Genomic DNA, 22,815 nt, shown 5'->3' with positions numbered 1-22,815 from the left:
CATAGAAAATACCAAGATTTCAATAAGAAATTTAGTATTGACCTTTAAACATTCTAAAAAGTATTTTTATATTAAAATTAACGAAGTTTAAGTTTAATAGTTGCATAATTTATTTTATATGTTATTAATTGCATATTTTGTAATCATATGTAAATCGATTAATTTCACGTCCAATTTGGATGATTAATTGTTTGGGATAAATGTTGTGGCATGAGATATTATACGATGGTAAAGAAATGAAAGTGATGTTTCAGCATGAGAAATGTGTATTGGTATCAGCATGCATGATTTATAAAATATTTCGTTAAATTTTTTATTTTTAAGGAGCTTCTATTTCTTTCTTATTTTGTCTAAAAAGACGTAAGAAAATCATTTCCTTGAATGACGGTGTACCATTTAATGAGAGTGGTGACGCGATACGATTGAAGAGGTTACATTTGACGAAGTATGACTGTAATCATAATTTACATGTAGAACCAATGTGGTTGGCACGACCGTAGTCATAGATCGTATCACAGATTGACAAACCGCAAATGTGTCGTTGGTCTAATAAGTCGCAAATTGATGTTATAACTTAAATTGAATTAGTCATTCCACATGAATAATTAAAAATTCGTACCGCACTCAGTAGATAGAAGTCGAAATGATTTCGCATGAAAAATAAAATAAAATAAAAAACCTATCATGATTTATTTAATTTTTTTTATTTTCAGCATAATTAATTTAATTAGTATGACATAATTTTGACATAATATGACTTAATTTGATAATTTTTTTAATTATAATAAATCATTTTTATAATTAAACTTGTCATGACTTTCAATAGTAAATAAATATTTATACTTTTTAGTTACCTTTGAAATCTTATATTATTATTTAAATATTGTCTTCCTTATTGATTATATGAAACTCATTACTTTTCATGTCCTCTTCAAATGGGAAAAATAGTAAGAAATTGATCGCTCATCTATCCCTTTTAAGTTTTTAAAAATAGTTATTTCGTACTCTGAAGAGTCCATCTTTTATAAAGATTTGTAATTAATTCTGTTTCAGTATTGTATAAAACTCTACTATTATTTTGTAAGAAATTGTAATTATTTATTTCGCTACATACATTTATCTTATATGCACTCAGCACAATATTTACATTTAATCAAGGATATTCTAACAATGCAAACTTCACATGTAAACCAATCTTACCCTTATCCGTAACTAGTTTTGCAGCTGTTACCAACCAATGCCCTGGAGCATCATGTGGACCGCGTACAATCTCTGCTGTTTCTACATATTTAAGTAACTTCTTAGCACGAATTGGTGTGGGTGGACCATCAGGATATACACCGGAATTAAGTACTGCAGGAGTCTGCTTTTGTGGACCAGTGACAGTCTTCTGAGTGAATGTGAAGGTAGTGCTCAAATTAGTGAGGAAATTAGGCTTATTAGAAGCCTCAGGTGCGGCCACCCACTCCGTCTTCCGAATGACACAGTTGGGCAACTGGGTGAAGAGGAGACGCAAATGCAACACCGTCTTGGGCCACGTTCCTTTGCAGACGAGCTGCACTCCAGTTACGATAAAAACACCACTCAAATTTCCTTGAAGCCAGTTAGTGTCATGCTTAACAACTGATGTGCAGATGTTTGAATATCTCTTCCATCTGACTGGCTCTAGGAATTGGTCACTAGTTCTATAGTCATCAGAACCCCGCCAGTAGAACTTGCCTGTGTTGGCGTTAGCTACTGGAATGGTCATAATCTTTGGAAGACCTGAGAGATGCTGGACATGCAACGCCAGCTGGTTGCATTTCTTCCCTTCTAAATACAAACGCAGGCCAACGACAGGCTTTTGATCACTTGAAACCTGGAATAGACAGTGAAAGTACATTATGATAATTCATACAAAATAAATATTTCTGAACCGAATAAATTACACCAGTGATAACAAGCACATTTTCACATGCACAAACAAGCATATGATCTCAAGGAGAACCAAGCCAAACTTTTATTTGGTTAGTTATTTGTTTGTACAATAAAACCATGTTAAATAAGCCTTCATCTCTTAAATGAAAGGATCAAAGGACTGTGACACCACAGGAACTGTCAAACTTGGGGTTTAATTTGTTGAATTCACCACTAATAAAAATGACTTGGCTTTCTGCAATCCCGAAATTCAGTAACAAATGATCTCCAAAAGAAAAAAAGAACTAACAGCTTTGAAATTTACATGTAGCAAAACAAAAGGCCATTGACATGGGCAGCTACTCCCTCGATCAAATGGGGGCATTGACTTCACTTTATTTTGTGAAAAAAGACAGTATATTCAATATATAAATAAATTTTAATAAACAATGTTAAGATTATTTAATAACTTTCAAAAAAACAATATTAAATAGTTTGGTAAGTTTGACCCTATTAGTTACAATAAATGATAATTTCAACCCATTTGCTGCTAGAATAGAAGATTATTTCAACCTAATAATAATTTGTCAATTTTGTTCCATTTGTAAATATTGTTGCTCATACTTAATTGATCCCACTACTAAAATATTTTGACTCTGCCTCTACTAAGTGGTGAGCTAATTCCAACTCTTCCTCCAATAATTAACCAACATTTCCAATGAAAATCAAAAGATTTTCTGCTTTTGGACTTTCCATGCGCAGATCATATAGATATTACCATAGAAAATTCCATATTATGAACTGATCAATATCAATAACCTTTTACTCTTAAATACCTGGCTTGAGCTCACATAAAGCTTAGGACCCATGAAACTGAATTGCAGAGAAGCAGATGAAGCCTTCTTTCTCTGATGCCTGAGAGGAAGCTCACAGAACATAGGTGCCCAATGACTTGGCACCTGGAACTCCAAGAAGTAGTGCAAATCCTCGGGAGTAGGCTTGTCTACAGATCAAAGCAGCAATTTTTGCATATTATTTAACGTTAAAATTAACAAATAATTATGCAGAAGGTACGAGAAAAAACAGTCATATTGAGAAAATATTATATAACCTAAGTTCATTTTAGAAAAACAAATAACGTGATGTTTGTTTCATAACAAATGACCCTAAGTCTAAAGGATACAAAAACTATAGTCAGTGGGAAAGAAAAAAGACGTCAATGATCATAATTATCTCTTATCGAAGCCCAATAACAAAACATTTATCTCATTACTCATAACCTAGCTGATGGTTGAGAAATAGCAGAAGGTAAGCAATGTCCTATGGAAGATAAAGGATACTAGAAAAAAAACTCTTTTTGACTGATTGAGCATTGGAGCACTCACAACGTAGATACAAGTTGATCGCGTGACTAAGATAGCCACTACCAGGAATGCCGGTGAGAAGAGAAGTAATTGGTACAAATTTGAAGAGAATTGCTTCTGGTTTAGCTGGCACTGTTTGGAGCCAATTAGAGTGACTTCGCAAGAATACATCCCCTCCTCTCCTTGAACAAATAATAGTGAGGCCCTGCCCCAGATAAAAGATAGAGGATTAGAAAGAAAGTCAAAAGGCTTATAACCTTATAATACATATTGTAAACACAACAAATTTCAAGCTCTTGGCTTACATCCTTGCTTGATGTTTCTGTAATTGTGGTCAACTGCATCGTGTTTGACTGCAAAATATGATTGAACACCTCAGGAACCTGCAGTGGAATGTTGCATCGTTAGCTGTAGAAATCAAAAAACAAAAAATCAATAGCGGAAAAACATCCATTTTTATAGGAAGACACTAGTACATTTTGTTTGCCATCTCTTGTTTTTCTCTGTGGCAAGGAAGCACTTCTTCCATCTGAAAATAGACAATCTCCAAGATCTTCCAAATGTCTTCTAAGCTCTGCAGGTGGAATTGTTGAACAATGTTTCTGCCTGACACAAATTAAATCTTGACCTCCAACACCCATCCCCACTATTACGTGTGTCCCATAAGTTTGTATGAACCTGCAAAATGAATTTTGTTACCTACATATTTTCCAAACCCAAGATATAAAAGCTGGAGAAATTAACCACCCCTACTCGCACCAAATTCCCTCGCATTTTCTTTAACCTAAAAAAATCTTTTATTTTAAGAATAAGAGCAAAAATATCCTATTTCCATTGATACCTACATAAGTCTCCGAAAGGTCAACGAAATTGTTAAATCTAATAGTAACAGTAAAGTGGCTAAAATTCTATTTCTTTCAGAAAGTAAACTGACCCATAATTTTGACGTTTCTCTACCACTTAGGTTGAATACTTTTTCTTTTTCTTTTTAATTTTTTAATTAAATCATTGATTGAATTTTAGATTAGAAACTTAACTAATAGAAGTTATCAAAAAATACGTAAATTCATATCAAACAGAATAAAAAAACATATAAATATAACACAGTTAATTTATCTTTACAACTACAAAAAAATTAATATAGAAAAGAGAGAAGCAGCTCCTGCCCCCCTCAACAGGAGGCCAGGGCAATGACTGGCTGCTTGAGCAGCCAGTTTCTTGTTAGATATTTTAATAAAAAATTAATTTAATGTAGAATGGTATTTAGAAATTTAGAAAAAAAAAAAAAAATCTTATTTGGCAAGGATTAAGGTGGTGTAAGATTTGGATTAAGGAGGAGTTCAGGTTTAATGTCAAAATAGGAGACTTTTGCCTGAATTCTTAAAATATGAATTCTTTTTACATTAGGGTGACCTCACGACTGTTTCCGCAATTTTGTGATACTTTGTTTTAAAAAATTAACATTTTTTGTTAAGATTTAGTTGTTCAAGCTTAAGGGAAATGATATCAAAGAAAAGGAGAAGTGTTGCAGGGTACACACTCTGAACAATAATTTGTGCAAATTCTTTCTTCCATGCCACATATTTGCTTTCATAATGTCAATTACATTGAGAATGTAAAGATGGTACCTAGATAATGACGCTGGATCCCAGTGAGATGGAACAGCCTTCTTCACTTTTTCTTGCAGTATTAGCGGGGATGCTGTTAAGTGAAAATAATACAATGAAATGAAGTAACCATCAAACGCAAGATATTTGGCATCCCCAGCATCATGATACCAGTCTCCACTTAAATCAAAAACAGCATTAAAATAGCCTGAAGGAATTTTTCCTTGTACTGAAGATTTCTGATTAAGTAGCTCAGACATCTGCAAGGGTAAAATAGTATTGAAGCAGACATGATAAAACAGCCATGAACACAGTGCTTAAAATTAAAATGTCTTAGCATGGATGGGAAAGAAGATGAGAGGCTTTGAAGTAAAATGTAATGACATACAAATAGTATTTTCTTTTGCTTTATTTCTTAATAGTGGATGATCTCACAACACATGATAAAAGAAACCAATAGGTAGCAAACAAACCTAAGCGACAAAAAGAAAAAGGAAGTAAAAACGTTTGCTATTAATGACCATTGTGATGTTATAGCAACTACTGCAGAAGATGAAGTCTTGCTGTCACATGGCTACCCTTAAAATAGACACAAACCAACATATTGGTTGTCCTTATAGAACTCCAATCTCATATTTCAGAGTTTTTGCTCTGGAAAAGGAAAATTGTTTAAAAGGAAACAAAAGTAAACAGAGAATAGATGAACCAATTCAACATTTAAAAGGGGCAAACTCATGCAATATATTTCCATCCTCCCCTAAATAAATCCATCAGCTGGCAGGAACCTAGACCTTGTGGAGGTGAAACAACATAATTTGCTATCCAGGATAGGTGGGCATGTTACACTTTGAAAGAAAAGTAGTTAAGTGTATCTTTTGGCTTGAAGTCCTTAGTAAAAAATTTAAGAATCATGTTTTATTCCAATTCCTTCCATTCTAAAACCGCCTTAGACCATCAACAGTTCTCAGAGGTTCTCAACCAAAAAAAAAGAGTATAACATGCCAAAGCTGAAGGGAAAAAATAAGTAACCCCAGTGAAAACTAACTCTTACACATTCAGAAGTTCATGATTCATGCTAACTAACTCAAGCCCAGGAAATTCTTGGATTAGATGAAACTAAAATACACCCTATCTGCTGAGTGCTATAATCATTTTCCTCAACACAATCTGCCTCTATAATCAGCTTCCTCTAAGAAGTCTATATCTTACAAATGTAGAAAATAATAACAACATTGAACCCAAAAAAAAAAACTGTAGAAAACTGTACTAAAAGCCCAATAGCCGCAATTTCAGTTCAGATGCAGAAGAACATATCATTCTAACAGAGACCACTCGATTAAATACTTAAAAGACACTTCCTTCAATCAGACACACCCGCAAGTGATGCATAAATTAATTAGGTCACAATTCCATCTTATTGAATTTGCCCCAATCTAGGATTACTGTGAAGTACAGCAGAAAGTGCAACTGCTGCATAGCACCAGAACAACTGTGCAAGCAAACGCAACAAGCCTAAACCATGGTCCATGATTGGCTATTATCCTAAACAACCAAGAAAATATGAAATAATGACCTGATTGAATTCAAGGACATCGGATTTGAAACGGATTCGGTCGCCTTTATCAAGACGAATATCCTCGGAGACTTGCTTGATGGTAGCTCCACCAGGAACCGCAATGTCTCTCTTGTTAGCCTCATCAATCACCACCAATCTTCCACCATCGCAGCCCTTGGCGAATTTTAATCTAAAATCACTGCTCAAATCAAATCCTTTCCCTAGCGCCTCCATCGCTCTGACCTCGACAGGCTTCTCCGGCTCCTCCATCAGTAGAAGTCGGAGAACAGCACCGTTTAGCAGGGAGATAGAGACAACGATGAGAAGAAAGAACAAGCAGAGAAGAAGAAGTCGGCGTATATCTTTGAATAGGTTGTTGACGATATTGATATAGTAGTGCTACGGATTGCTTTGACCGTGGAGTAGAAACAAAAATTATAAAAATAATAAAAAACCATTTTAGACCGAAGGAAAAATTAATTGCAGCAGCAAAAAAGTGTTTGAGTTACAGAATAAGAGACGTAAAGAAATTGAAAACCCAAATTTATTTATTGAAATTTGAAGGCGAAGTTGAAAAGTCGAAGAAGAAATTCTTAGAGAACAAAAATATAAGTTGAAAGAGAAAGACGCGCGTGGCAGAGAATGAGGCTGTCAAGTCGTTGACGCGCGTGACTGAGAATGAATTTGTCAAAGAGATGAAGCGCGCGTAGCACACATTTCTTCATAAACAAATATGTTAATTGCGATTTGTCGGGTCGGGTCCACGTGGTGCTGACGGGAGAAACCACTCGGCTAGTTCGAAAGTCAACATTGATACGCAGTAGCTAACTGTACGTACCACTATCTCGCGTTTTGTTTGGAATGTTCTGTCGTTTTAGTAAACGGCCATAAAATTTCTTTTGGATTTACTTCACGCTGTCGTTTGTAGTTTAATTTAAGAAGAAAAAATTACCATAACTATTTTTCTAATTTTGCATGTAATTAGTCTTTGTCTATGTACGGTAATTCTATCTCTAATATTCCGTATACGTTAATTATATCTCTAACAAGAAAAATAAAAAAAATTATTAATTGACATTATATTTGATTATCATCGTATTTTATTAAATTAAAAATTTATTTTTAAAACAAACAACGAATATTATTTGAAATTAAATTACCTACTTATCATAAATAACTATTTATAAAATAATGATTGATTTAGTAATGAATTTTTATAGTTTATTTAATTGGCTTTCCAAATAGAACCAATGGTGCCCAAACCAGGCCCGGCCCGGAACGGACTGGACCCGCCCACAGAGCAATAATAGATTTAGATTAGTAATTGCCATAGAGAGAAGCCACGTGAAGCGCCACGTTACAAGGCCTGAAGCCACATCCGTCGTATGTCCTGCCACATGTTGCACTGCAAGTCTGCATGTAACGCCGATCACTGGAAATTCGAAGCCGATGATTTTTTAAATTCTCTTCTTCGATCCTCATTTTTTGGTGAGGAAGAAAATTTACAGGAAAAACAAAAGTTCAAGGGACGACAATATCTAATAAGGGATGGAAAGCCAGCCAAAAACCGCAGGCGAGCCAACTCACACAGGCACCGCCGTTCTCGAGACTGTAACTGCTACTATGCAGGGCTTCGCTCCCATAAACTCCATCCACCAACACCTATGCGCGTAAACCCTCATGATTTCTAACTCGGCTCAATTAGTTCCAAAGCAGCCCAGTTTTTAATTAGCACGAAAGTAAATATACTGCGTTGATTTTGATCTACCTGCAGGTTCCATTTTTACGCGCACGATATGACCCGCCAAGTGGAGGCGCACCACTTCTGTGGGCACCAGAACGAGGAAATGAGGCAGTGTCTATTGTACGACAGCCCGGCGGCGGACGCCCGGCTGGTCGGAGTGGAGTACATAATATCGGAGAATCTGTTCTTGACGTTGCCGGATGATGAGAAGAAGCTCTGGCACTCACACGAGTTCGAGGTGAAGAGCGGGATGCTTTTCATACCCGGCGTGCCGGGTCCTATTGAGAGGATGGACCTTGAAAAAGTTTGCAAGACTTATGGAAAAGTGTTTCAGTTCTGGCAGATCGATCAGGGAGACAACCTGCCTCTTGGCATCCCTAATATCTTGATGGCTGTTACTAGAGATGGCCAGATATATGACCACAATATCAAAGGTATAATACATACACGCATAACATATATATATATATATAACCAAAAATAGATAGTTCAGTTTATGAATTTTAATGGCGTGCAGATGTTGAGGAGAGGTTCGGGGTGTCTTTTGAAAAGCAGAGGGAGAGTAGAGGATACATGTCAGGGCCTGATCATGGGATACACCCTCTGGCTAATGGGGGAGGCAGCGGGCTCAAGACTGAACTCAGGGAGACCGACAGCAAGCTCCAATCCGAAGCTGCATCCACTTATAGCATATAGAAGAACGGTGGTCGACGATCTATGCGTGTGTATATCTTTTGTTTTTGTCAGATTGCAGTCCTTAAGTCTAGCTTGTTCTGTATAATGTGACTTTAAGTGCTGCCTTCAGGTGGTTAATGTTTATATATACATATATATACTATTTGAAAACTACCAATATGTTGGTTTTGTTGGAGAAGAAACATCTTGCGACTTGATATCGCCATTAAATCTCCATATTTCTCCATATATATATATATGTATATACACCCAGTAAAAAAAAAGAGAGGTACATGCTCATATCCCCTAATTAAGTGAAACAGAAAGAGTCAAGTAATTAGTAATATAGAAATGTATGTGTATGTATATATAACATGTTATGGAGAAGTGGGTGTGTAATACTTGTCTGTGGTTGGATGGGAGAAGGTGACGGGTCCGGTGACCCGAGCATCCACTCTATTATAATCACCGGTTGTGTTGTTCTGGGAGCCGATATTGCCTCTGTTAACAAAACTTGGTCCAGCCGCAGCTCCTTGCGTATGCTGATAATTAAAAGCGTCGTCGGGGTAAATGTCATTGGGCTGCGTTGAGTTCTTTGTAGGCTCGGACTTGGCTGCTACCCGGTCTCCATTTTCCTTGTTCATGAGCGATTCGAAAACCGTTCGAGCAGCTCCGGCCGGATATGTCGTCGGCGTATTATCAAACACCTGGTGAGCTTTGTCAAACCCGTCAACGGTGGCCGTGTCCGTACTTCCCGCTGCATGGTTTTTCATGCGTTGATCGTCGGAGCTTTTTTTCTGCTTTCCCTTTTGACAAGCATTGACTCCTCCCATGATTTAGAGCTTTTCGCTTCAGAAATTTTTTGCTTTGTTGATGCTTTCGCTCGATCACCTTCTTGTTGATTTCGTGTACAGCTGCAGATTTTTTAAAAAAGAAGTGTGAGAGAAGGAAGGAATCATAGACTTGGGTGGGAAGCGAATCATCTTTTTATTGAGATAAGAAAAGAATCTTCTTTTTTAAGTCGTAGATCTTTTATTTACACTGGTTTTCGTCGTGGCCTTGAGTGGGAATGCAGTTTTTTATTATCTACGCTGATATTCTTAGTTCCTTGGAATTTTTTTAAAAAATTTTAAAATTATATATTTAACAAGACTTTATATTTTATAATTATTTTATTTTAAAAAACAATTATGCAGTTACATAGTATTTTATTGATCATTGATAAACTATAGTTTTTAGTTTGATGATAAAAAAAAGTTTAATTATTAAATTAGCATATAATAATTTAAATAATTTATACATATTTGTAACGGGTTCCGGAATTTAAAAAAAAATGTATATATAAGAAAAATTCTAATTGCGAAAGTAGAATAAAATTTTTGATTAATATCTCTTACACAATAATTCAAACGTACTAAACGTATAAAAGAATAAACTAAATAAAGTAAATATTATAAATGAATGTTATAAATAAAACTATGAAATCTTTAAACTTCTATTCGCCGTCTTCCTGCGGAACAGGCTCGGGAACCAAGTCCTCCTGATCTGAAATAGTTAAGTAAGGAATGAGGTACACTAGTCCAGTAAATATGTCACACTATCTTACTGTCACAGTAATAAAGGTTGGTAGAAAACAAAAAGGACCAATAGAGTATAATTCATAACCAATTCATTTATCAATAATAAAAATCTTTTCTATCAATTTACCTTAGTGAGATTTATGAAAACAACTTATGATAAACAATAACATCATAAACATCATAAGATCATGCACACTCTGTAATATAACACATATCATACTTTTGTATTTCAATCATCAGACAAAAAATTTCATCTTTTATCAGCCTACTAGTATCCATGGGAATCCATAAGGGGTCTCAGCTACACGTGAATCATTTACATTAATAACTTAATTCTAGGGCCGTTCCCATACCCCGTCCGGTATGGGCGCCAAAACACATAAAGTCTCCATACCCCATCCAATATGAGAGACCACGTTCTCGGTAGAGTTCCCTATGGACCCGGTCCGTTCACCATCTCTTAGAATATCTAGTTAGGCTGTCGACATTATCCATTTATCAATTCACATACCTTTTTCGATTTTTCTTAATCTCAATTATCCAATTAAACATAAACACGTAAACTAATAATGGACACCAAATAAGGCAACACAACATCGGGTTCACAATGATTCAAACTATAATAAATGAAACCGTGATTCATGCATACGAAACCATAAAATAAACACATTAGGCACCATACTGCATTCAAAACTATAAAATAAATCAAACAACACCTGACCAAAAAATACATTAGATTCGGGCTCCATTAGCAACTTTAATTAATTATACATATCTATTAATTCATAACATACAATTTTATCATTTATTAAACTTTAATGCTATAATAGGAAATAGGGTGAGAGATCCTTACTTGTTTCGGAATCTGAAATCAGGATCTCATTGCGCCAACGGGCAGTCCCTAGATTCTCTGAATTTTTTTTCCGAAAACTGAAACACACTTTTGATACCTGTACATGTCCCCAAACAACCCCAAATCAGACACAGGGCCTTTTCGGCCAATTTCAGAATTACGACACGGCGGCTCCGCCGTGCTCCGATGACGCCGCCCACATCGGCGATTCTCCTCGGGTTAGCTGTTTCTGACTGTTTTCAGTCGAATTCGACCAAACTTGCATTGGTTCCTATGATAAAATACTCCTAGAGCCCTCAGTGGGCCAAAAAAATCTAGAAAATCGAGACTTACCCGCGGCGGAGCTCTCGGGTACGGTGGCTCCTCCGGCGCGAGTTGCGATTTGATGTTTTGCTCTAGTCAACTTGTAGAGAAAAGGATGGTGGTTACAGTGGTGTAAAAATTACATCGAACGGGAACCAGAAAGAGCCTCATCGGAGGCAAAAATTGAGAAAACCCGCAGTAACGCCGCTGGGCTTCGGCAGTGTTTTCTAGCCAATTGGCTGGTGGTTTAGCTCCGATTTGGCCACAGGTGGATTCAGCATCGAAAATCGAGCCATGGAAAGAAATTTTACCTCGTTTGGCGGCTGGAAAGTGCTCTAGTGCAGCGGGGGGTGGTGGCGGCCGGTTCCTCCGGTGGCTGGGTCGTCTTCTCCGGCGAGGGCTCTGGCGGCTAGGGTTTGGGGTTGGGTGTGAGTGAGGTTATTTATAATCTTCTCCTTTTAATCTGAGCTGTCCATCATGATTTAATCTAAACCGTTCAATCGCGATTAAATTAAAAATGAATCTGGGCCGTCCGTGGGTGATTCAATCTAGGCCATCCGCACGCGTAAAATCTGGGCCGTCCGCACGTGCTTTTGATCTGGGTCGTCCGTGCGCGCGGGAACGGATCTGGGCCGTCCGATCGCGCGCACGCAGATCGCCCACGTGGCTCCCCGCATCAGCATCCCTGCCACGCGGCGTGTCCTGGTTGGCCGGGGCTGCTAACCGGGCTGCTGACGTGGTGCTATTTTTTAAATTACGTTTTGACCCCCGGTTTTCGATTTTCTTTTTAAAAACACCTTCAGAATCCAAATTTTCACCCATTTTTTCCAAAATCATTTTCAATTAATTCCCAAAAATAATTTTATCTCAATTTATCATTATTATTGTTTTTTTATTTCTATTAAATTAAATTAAATTAAAACATATAATTATTACAAAATAAATTAATTATTAAAATGAAATAAAACCAAAATAATTCCAATAAAATAAAAATAATAATAATAAAAGGTTTGGGTGTTCCAACTCTCCCCCCCTTAAGAAATTTGGTCCTTCAAATTTGCCTCTTATTCTTGGTCGAACAAATGGGGATACTGGGCTCTAAAGTCTGATTCTACCTCCCAGGTAGCCTCCCTTGGCGAGTGGTTCTGCCACACTACCTTTATAAATGATATTTCCTGGTTGCGGAGTAGGTCCAGGTTGTACTTACGTAGCATAGATACATGGAATACATTGTGGACCTTGGAGAGCTCTGGGGGCAATGCTAGTCTGTAGGCGGCAGTACCAATCATGTCTAAGACTTCAAATGGTCCAATAAATCGGGGGTTTAATTTTTCCCTCCTGCCGAACTTACTAATTCCCTTGAAAGAAGTGACCTTAAGGAACACCCGATCGCTTTGCTCAAACGCTAAATCTCTCCTCTGGGTGTCCGCATAACTCTTATGCCTACTCTGAGCCGTCTGAATGTTCTTTCTGATTTTAACTATTTTAGACGTGGTCTCCTCCACCAACTCCAGGCCGAACAATTTTCTATCACCCACTTCTTCCCAACAAATCGGTGATCTGCATGGGCACCCATATAACACCTCATACGGAGCCAAACCAATGCTCGCTTGGTAGCTGTTGTTGTAAGCAAATTCTATCAGGGGTAGATGGTCATCCCAATGGCCCCCAGAGTCAAGGACACAAGCTCGGAGCATATCCTCAAGTGTACAGATTATCCTTTCTGATTGTCCATCAGTCTGAGGATGAAAGGCAGTACTGAAGGACAGCTTTGTTCTCATGGCCTGCTGAAAGCTACTCTAAAACCGAGAAGTGAACCTGGGGTCCCTGTCGGATACCACTGTCACTGGAAATTCATGCAATCTGACTATTTTTTGGATATACATTCTTGCCAACTTGTCCAAGGGATCGGTTATCCTGATGGCTAGGAAGTGGGAAGACTTAGTAAGCCGGTCAATAATTACCCAGATGGCGTCATGTCCTGAACGTGCCTTGGGTAATCCCATTACGAAGTCTATGGCGATATGTTCCCACTTCCACTCCGGAATCGGTAAGGGCTGAAGTAACCCGCCTGGGCATTGATGCTCTGTCTTGACCTGCTGACATACCAAGTATTTAGATACAAAGTCAGTTATGTCCCTCTTCATCCCATTCCACAAAAATCGGGGTCGCATGGTTTGGTACATTTTTGAGCTTCCGGGATGTATGGCAAACTTCGAGCTGTAGGATTCTGTCATGATGTCTCTCTTTAACTCACTGTTGTCTGGGACACGCACCCTGTCCTGGAAAGGAGGTCTTCTTTGGTTCTGGTTCCTCAGGTACTCTCTCACATAGTGTTGGGTACTACCACATATGCGACAAGTGTTGTTGAGGCGATAGCATGGTCGGTCCCCGTGATCCCTGCCGCAGTGCTGACAGATCTTGCCATGTGCTGCCCCTGGAGCCTGAGGTGGAACCTGGATCACTTGTCTGGGCCTCTTATTTTATTGGACAGGCGCAGTAGGTGCTGGTCTGCGGGGTGGAGCCGAGGGTCTGTGACTCCCTGCTGACTAAGAAAGGGTGTTGAAACTCCTCTCCACGATCTACGCCTTTGCTAGAACGGCTGAATATGTCTTGAGCTCTAATAGCAATAAGTGCTACTTGATCTCTGGGCGGAGGCCCCACTGGAACCTCTTGTCCCTTCTGCCCTCATCCATCAATGTCTCAGGGGAGTATCGGCCCAGCTCTAGGAACTTACAAGCATATTCCGACACCGTCATGTTTTCCTGGATCAGCTGAACAAACTCTGTCTCCTTTAAATGTTGGATGTGCTCGGGAAGGTACTCCACATGAAAGGCTGCTAAAAACTGTTCCCAAGTGACTAGTGTAGGCAGGGTGGTCTGCTTGAGCTCCCACCAACGATCTACTTCCCCCACCAGCATGTAGGAAGCAAGAGTAACCCTCTGCTCAGGAACCACTCTTAAGGTCTTGAAAGCCTTCTCTGTCTCCGCCAACCAGTATTGGGCATCTTCAAAAGAGGACTCCCCTGCAAAAGTGGAAGGGTTTAGTCCCCTATACCTCTCTACGTAGCCCGGGTCAATCAGGGAAGGAGTTGGGTCCCGTGGAAGAGGGACTAGGCTGGGCTAAGGATAGACTGGGGGGCCCTGTGGTGGCACCTGCTGATATAGTGGGGGCACCGGATTATACTATGGCGGTGCCAGGTAATACTGTGGCTGAGGCACCGGATTATACTGCGGCGGTGGTGCCGGGTGGTACTGTGAAGGAGCAGGCTCTTGCCGGGGTGGCTCGGGATCCGCTCGCTGCAGCGGTGGCTCAACCTGTGGTAGTGGGGGAGGCTCGGGTAATTCCTTTCTCCCCTTTCAACCTTGCTGAGCAGCAATGATCCTTTCGAGCATCTCAAATATTCTGTCAACATCTTTCCGAAGTGAATCATCCCGGGCTGCTCGGTTTAGTGGGGGTCTCCCTCTCCTCATCTCTCTGCACCTGCATTTCACAAGGAATGGTTGAGTAATGATTCTCAGTTTAGTATTCCACTAAATATTATTGTGTAAGGGACGGGTCCAAGGAACGCGGCTTTGATATCAACTCCTACTGATCTGAATTGGTTAAGTAAGGAATGAGCTACACTAGCCTAGTAAAAATGTCACATTATCTCACCGTCACAGTAATAAAGGTTGGTAGAAAACAAAAACGACCAATGGAGTATAATTCATAATAAATTCATTTATCAATAATAAAAACTTTTACTGTCCACTTACATTGGTAAGATTCATGAAAACAACTTATGAGAAATAATAACATTATAAACATCATAAGATCATGCACACTCTGTAACATAACACATATCATACTTTTGTATTTCAATCATCAGGCAATAAATTTCCTCTTTTATCAGCCTACTAATATTCATGGGGATCCATAGGGGGTCCCTACTACACGTGAACCGTTCACATTAATAACTTAATTCTAGGGCCGTCTCCATACCCCGTCCGGTATGGGCGCCAAAACACATAAAGTCTCCATATCCCGTCCGGTATGGGCGCCAAAACACATAAAGTCTCCATATGAACACGTAAACCAGTCCGATATGAGAGACCACATTCCCGGTAGGGTTCCCTATGGACCCCGTCCGTCCACCATCTTTCAGGATATCTAATTAGGCTGTCGACATTATCCATTTATCAATTCACATACCTTTTTCTATTTTTTTAATCTCAATTATCCAATTAAACATAAACACGTAAACCAGTAATGGACACCAAACAAGGCAACACAACATCGAGTTCACAATGATTCAAACCATAATAAATAAAACCGTTATTCATGCATACGAAATCATAGAATAAACACATCAGGCACCATACTGCATTCAAAACTGTAAAATAAATCAAACAACACCTGACCAAAAAATACATCAGATTCGGGCTCCATTAGCAACCTTAATTAATTATACATATCTATTAATTTATAACATACTATTTTATCATTTATTAAGCTTTAATGTCGTAATAGAAAATAGGGTGAGAGATCATTACTTGTTTCGGAGTCTGAAATCGGGTTCTCACTGCGCCTACGGACAGTCCCTAGATTCTCTGAATTTTTTTTTCCGGAAATTGAAACACACTTCCGGTACCTGCACATGTCCCCAAAAAACTCCAAATCAGACGCAGGGCCTTTTCGGCCAATTTCAAAATTCCGGCACGGCGGCTGCCGCCCACGTTGGCGATCCGCCTCAGGTTGGTCGTTTCTAGCCGTTTTCGGCCGTATTCGGCCAAACTTGCATTGGTTCCTGTGATAAAACACCCCTAAGACCCTTGGTGGGCCAAAAAAATCTAGAAAACTGAGACTTACCGGCGGCGGAGCTCTCAGGTGCGACGGTTCCTCTGGCACGAGTTGCGATTTGGTGTTTTGCTCTGGTCAACATGTAGAGAAAAGGATGGTGGTTACAGTGGTATAAAAATTATATCGAACGGGAGCCGAAAAGGGCCTCATCGGAGGCAAAAATTGAGGAAACCCGCAGCGGTGCTGCTAGGTTTCAGCGGTGTTTTCCGGCCAATTGGCCAGTGGTTTGGCTCTGACTTGGCCACAGGTGGATTTAGCATCGAAAATCGAGCCAATTGGAGAAATTTTACCTCGTTTGGCGGTCAAAAAGTGCTCCGATGCAGCGGTGGGTGGCGGTGGCCGGTTCCTCCGATAGCTGGGTCGTATTCTCCGGCGAGGGCTCTGGCGGCTAGGGTTTGAGGTTGGGTGTGAGTGAGGTTATTTGTAACATTCTCCTTTTAATCTCAACCGTCCATCATGATTTAATTTGGGCCGTCTGATCGCGATTAAATTGGAAATAAATCTGGACCGTCTATCGCGATGCGATCTGGGCCATCCGTGCGTGATTCAATCTGGGTCGTCCAATCGCGCGCACGCGGATCGACCATGTGGCTCCCTGCATCAGCGTCCTTGCCACGCGGCGTGTCTTGGTTGGTCGGGACTGCTGACCGGGTTGCTGACGTAGCTGCTGATATGGTGCTATTTTTTAAATTACGTTTTGATCCCCGGTTTTTGATTTTCTTTTCAAAAATACTCCCAGAATATAAATTTTCACCTTTTTTTTTCAAAATCATTTTTAATTAATTCTCAAAAATAATTTTACCCTATTTTATCATTATTATTATTTTTTTATTTCTATTAAATTAAATTAAATTAAAATAAAATATATAATTATTACAAAATAAATTAATTATTAAAATGAAATAAAACTAAAATAATTCCAATAAAATAAAAATAATAAAAATAAAAGGTTTGGGTATTACATATTAATATTCATATTTTTATTCTTTTAACTGATATTATAAACTTTAGTTTTTTTAATAAAATTTTATAGAAAAATAGTCACTTAATTGAACATATAGATTATAACAATAATTTTTATTCAAAATTTAATCTTTTTATTTTATAAAAATAATATCTATACGTATAGCCCCCTATGTATGTGCCGGCAAGTGACTGCTCATGGGCTTTCCTTCATTGATTCTGAAGGCCCAACACCTGACATTAAACAATCAATTGTATTTTTATGGATATTTAATATTAATTTATTATATCAAATATTTATTTATTTTTTCTGTTTAGTTTGATATTTGATAGTATATTTAAAATGTGTGTACATCCATGGTAAGTATATGGGAGGATTCAAGGATAAGTTTTGGATTATTTGAAACTTTACTTGCAAGTTTTAGTTCAAGATAATTGAAAAAATTGTAAGTAATTTATACTAAGAATATATTTTTAAAATTGAAGTAACATTTTGCAATTGTGAATTTTTAATACTTATCCTCCTAATGGGCTATAAAAACTGTTTTATGTTAAAGTGATCAAATAATCAATTAATATTACGAAATTATAAAAATATACTTACAAATTTTATAATTTTATATTAAAATATGAGACAAATCACAATAAAATAATTTGTAATATCCGATTGACTCTCTTTTCTCCTTCCAAATAGAATAATCAAAATCAATGTTAAAGCATTTACGAGTAAAAAAAGTGAATAGATATGAACGTTTGAATAAATTTTGTTTATAGATATGCTACGATGCTTTCATTATATTATATTAAGTTAGTAAAAATTCAAAGAATTATATACGATAGAAAACTTAGATAATATATGAATTTTTTACTATTTATTTGTTATATTCCTCTCCAATTTTAAATTTGGATGACTTATAAAAGAATATGTATGTATTACTTTCGTATTTTTCTTATATATTGTGTTTCTTTTTGAATTTTTAAAAGTTTTAATTTGACTATTTATATTTTGTATAGGGAGATTATTTCTATATAAGACTGTCAAACAATAGTTCATCATGTGCCACTTTATTTGCTTTTCTTCGTTTCTATTGCTTTGGAATTATTTTATTAAAACAAAAATTGGACAATAACATTAGTAAGGACTTATTATTTTTTTTAATTGGGTTAATTACAATAAATTAAAAATCTGGAATAACTTTTTAATAACTCTTTTCTTAAAAAACATCCATTAAATTCAACAAAGAACATTTGACATTACAGGCCACTGTGTCATTTTCTTTTGTCCGATTGCAGTCCTTAAGTCAAGCTTGTTCTGTATAACTTGACGTCAAGTGCTGCCGTCGGTTAATCGTTATACACCCACACATACACACGTGCATAAATATAAATACACATTGAGCTAGACTCTGACGTTGCAATATTTGAAAACTACAAATACGATGGTTTTATGAGAAGTGGGTGTCTCCTAGTCTGTGGTTGGTCTGGAGAAGGTGATGGGTCCAGTGATGCAAGCATCCACCCTATTATTATTTCCAGTGGTATTATTCTGTGAGCCGATATTTCCTCTGTTAATAAAAGTTGATCCAGCTCCAGCTTGCTTATTCCGATCATGAAAAGCCTCGTCAGGGTAAATTTTATTGGGCTGTATTGAGTTGCTTGCAGGATTGAAATTGGCTACTGCTACTCGATCTCCATTTTCCTTGTCCATGAGCGAGTTGGAAACCGCTCCAACCTGATGTGTCGTCGGCATTTCATCAAACACCTGGTGAGCTTTCTCAGACTCATCAATGGTACACGTATCCATACTTGCCGTTGCGTCTTCTCTCGTCGATTGATTATCAGATCTCGACTTATGTTCTCCCTGTTGGCTAGTGTCGGCTTCTTATATGATTTAGAGCTCTTCTTTCAGAAATGTTGTGTTGTTTATGCTTTGTTGGTTTCGAGTAGATCTGCAGATCTTAAAAAGAGAAAATTCTGAGGGAATAAATGAATCATGTTTTCTTTTTGGCTGGGATAATAATTGAATCATGTTTTCTTTTTCTTTCTGATTTTTCATTTACACTGATTTCGTGTTGGGGAATACAATTTACTGTACATTAAATTTTAGTTTATTATATTATACCAAAAGGACTGAAAATTATGAGAGGAATTTTCGAAAAGTATTTCTTTTTGGCTAAACTATTTTAAATTACTTAAATTAGTTTCTAAACAATATTTTTGCAAGTTTAGCCCATATACTTTAAAAAAATTTATGATTTATTTTCTAATCATCAATGTACTTTAACACTAAGTTGGGCACATATTATATTATAGTTGGATTAATATTAACATAAGATATCACGAGTTCAATAATGTAATATTTAACATTGTGAGTTTTAAAAAATTGAGAATTTATAAACCAATTAAAATAAATAAAAAGAAAACTAGTTTCATTAAATTTTCTTGTGAAATTATTATTGAAAGAAAACAATTTTTTTTCAAGAAGTAGCTTAAGACACTTGTTAACAAATTAATGTACCCTCAATTTTAAACCCACAAAGTTGTGCAAGAATTCTAAGGCCATGGCTGCTCACTCTTGTAGTTATGCCCTACCACTTATTAAGTTCTTGACAAGCTAATCTCTCTTATCATAAACTCTCATACTTTTGCACTTAGACATATGAGCTTCCTTGTGTGGACTCCCTCACGTCTTTTTACTCACTTACAGTCGTATATTTTAGCTTATATTATTATCATATTGATCAAAATCATACTCAATAACTTCAATTAAATCATTAAAGTCCTTGCTTTTTCATGTGGATCGTGAGTTTGATCTCTACTAATTGGAGTTCGGCTACTCTATGATCATTAGTAGGATTAGTAACCCTCATGCTAGAGGTCGTGAGACTCATTTATGATGGTAAATTTAGAGGTTTTCTAATGGATATTCTTATAGTCTCCATAAATAATTTTGGAGGTTGATGAGATGTGTTTTTGTTGGTCTTGCAAGGATGTATTGTTTCATTATGTTGTTGATGCGATTTTAGGTGTTATAGGGCTCTTTAATATTGTGCATATATTTTTGGATATTGATTCTAAATAGAAGTGAGCACCATCCTCTATTTTTATCAAATAAGTAAGTTTCGTTCTCATAGTATTTGTTTATTTGGTGTTTATGACGTTAACTTTTATTGTGATTGTTTGAGGGAGTTCGTGAAAGAAAAAGCCACTATAATGAGTAAAGATCAACAAATGAGAAGTAGTCACTATATCACAACCAATAAGAGTGCGAAGAGATGTTTGGAGAAGATTGACCATGGTGGTTTTAGGAATTTTATTCACCCAGTTCAAAATATGTTATTTTTTTGTTTACCTAAACTTGTATATAAATTCTTAAATTTTTTAAAATTATCATATCAGATACCACATCATTTGACACATAATATCTAATAGGAATTTTGACCCAAACAGAATGCAAGATGTGTTAAACTCTTTGTCACATGACATTTCTACTAATGGTGTTAGTATATATTAAAAATTAAAGATTAAATCATAAATTTTTTAAAAGGTATAAAGACCAAGATCATTAAAAAAAAGTGTAATGACCAAGTTAAATATTTTAAAGTAGTACAAATGTCAATTTAACATTTTGATTTATTTTTTTATTAACTTCCTGTATATATAAAAATATTTAATTATTTTTTTACAATAATAATAATCCAATCTCTTATGTATTTACTTCTTATGGAAGCTTTGATATTTAAATTGTTTTATTTATATATTTAGTCTCATTTTTAATAAATTTTTTTTATTGTTTACTCGAAACGTATATTTCTTAACTTTACTGTGTATAATAATATCGGTAATTAGTAATTTACATATATAACATCGTAATAAATACTCTAAATTAAGAACCACTAAAACCTTAGTATCTACAATTATAAGAAATTATATAATATGAATTATATGACTTTTGATCTATCATTATAAATAATTGTATAACATAAATATGAAGTTCTAAATTATTATGAAATATTTATTAAATTAACTTTTCCAAATTCAATGCACCCAAGAGAAAGAAAGGAAGTAAAGCGTTGTGAATTATGATGAGTGGAATTTTCTTGTAGAGAAATTTTCTCCCGAAAATGTGCACTTTGGATATTTCTCTTAATTTATAATGACTTGTGGTCCCTCTAAATCCCGAAAAATCTGTGACCGTCACATGTCAGTAATAGTACTGGAAAAAGTCCTTCATACAACCGATAATAGTCAGTAAGTTGGCTGATCTCCCCCTTCCCCCTACATACTAGAGTCAGGAGTGGGCGTGTCTCTTGTTTACGGTATATGTCGAGCACTCCATCGAACTCTAGTTTTTTATTTGTAGAGAAAATGAGAGCAGGTTCAGAGGTTGAAGGAGTTACGCTAGATGAACTCAAGAGGAAAATGACAGAGTTTGCGAAGGAACGAGATTGGGATCAGTTTCACAGTCCTAAAAATTTTCTTTTTTTCTAGTATTTAAACATGGAAAACCCTTTCTTCTTCAAAACCTTAGTTTCTTTGTAGCAGTTCTGGATCACGTATTCATAATATTCATTGCCCTTGTTTGTATCTCGAATTTGTTATTCTTTTCTGTTTGTTATTTTTTGTAATACCCTTAATTAATTTTAATATATTTAAAATTAATGTACAAATATAATTTTTGAATTTTTAAATTTTTATTTAATGTAAAAATAAAAAAATAGGTGGATGATGAAATTGAAAATAATTTTAGAAAAAATATGTGAAAATTTGGGTTATTGGGGTATTTTTAAAAGAAAAATCGAAAACTAGAGGTCAAAACGTAATTTAGAAAAAATGTACCACGTAGGACGCCCAGTTAGCAGCCCTAACGAACTGGAGCACGCCATGTGTCAAGGCACACTGGCGCGGTGCCACGTAGAAGGCCATGCTGCAATCCGTGTGATCGCGATCGAACGGTTTGGATTTGTTTCCGCACATGTGGACGGTCCGAATCCGTTATCCTTTTAAACACGATTGTACGATCCAGATCAAATCGTAATAAACGGTCCAGATTTATTTTCTATTTAAACGCAATTAGACGGTACAGATCAAATCATAATGAACGGTCCAGATTCACTTTCTATTTAAATGCGATCGGACAGTTAAGATCAAACGCGATGGACGACCTAAATTAAAAAGAGACAGATATAAATACCCCACTTCACACCAAACCTTAACCCTAGCTGCAAGACTCCCCACCGGAGAAGAACCAACCGCCGAAAAAGGGAGCCGACCGCTTCCCGCCGCCTTACTAGAGCCACCTTCGACCTTAAAAGAGGTAAAAAAAAACTTTCATTTGCTCGAAAATTGATTTTGAACACTCTCATGGCCAAATTAGAGCAAAAAGACCGGTGGATGAGCCAAAAACTGTGGATAAAGTCTGGCGGCATCGTC

The 22,815-nt window shown here is 36.8% G+C and overlaps 2 protein-coding genes across 3 annotated transcripts; one reads left to right on the top strand and one right to left on the bottom strand.

Annotated features, from left to right (window-relative positions):
* Window positions 1-1,055: 1,055 nt before the first annotated feature.
* Window positions 1,056-9,803, bottom strand: LOC110814060 (MACPF domain-containing protein At1g14780-like). Of its 2 annotated transcripts, none has more exons than XM_088215112.1 (7): window positions 9,244-9,803; window positions 4,889-5,127; window positions 3,737-3,938; window positions 3,566-3,643; window positions 3,282-3,465; window positions 2,733-2,899; window positions 1,056-1,858 (listed from the first exon to the last, which is right to left on the bottom strand). In XM_088215112.1, the coding sequence occupies exons 2-7, from the start codon at window positions 5,125-5,127 to the stop codon at window positions 1,154-1,156; spliced, it is 1,575 nt and encodes a 524-aa protein (XP_088071238.1). In that variant the 5' UTR covers window positions 9,244-9,803; the 3' UTR covers window positions 1,056-1,153. The 2 variants fall into 2 exon arrangements, with proteins under 2 accessions (XP_088071238.1, XP_088071237.1); XM_088215111.1 differs by lacking the exon at window positions 9,244-9,803 and adding an exon at window positions 6,441-7,383.
* LOC110814065 (oil body-associated protein 1A-like) lies at window positions 7,834-9,059 on the top strand. The gene is made up of 3 exons (XM_022041383.2): window positions 7,834-8,092; window positions 8,197-8,600; window positions 8,684-9,059. The coding sequence occupies exons 1-3, from the start codon at window positions 7,971-7,973 to the stop codon at window positions 8,860-8,862; spliced, it is 705 nt and encodes a 234-aa protein (XP_021897075.1). The 5' UTR covers window positions 7,834-7,970; the 3' UTR covers window positions 8,863-9,059.
* Window positions 9,804-22,815: the final 13,012 nt, after the last annotated feature.

The sequence above is a fragment of the Carica papaya genome, chromosome 3, assembly GCF_054855325.1.
Source record: "Carica papaya isolate Zhongbai chromosome 3, ASM5485532v1, whole genome shotgun sequence".
NCBI lineage: Eukaryota > Viridiplantae > Streptophyta > Magnoliopsida > Brassicales > Caricaceae > Carica > Carica papaya.
Note: the sequence above shows the minus strand (reverse complement) of the source record. Positions and strands in the feature narration are given on the sequence as shown.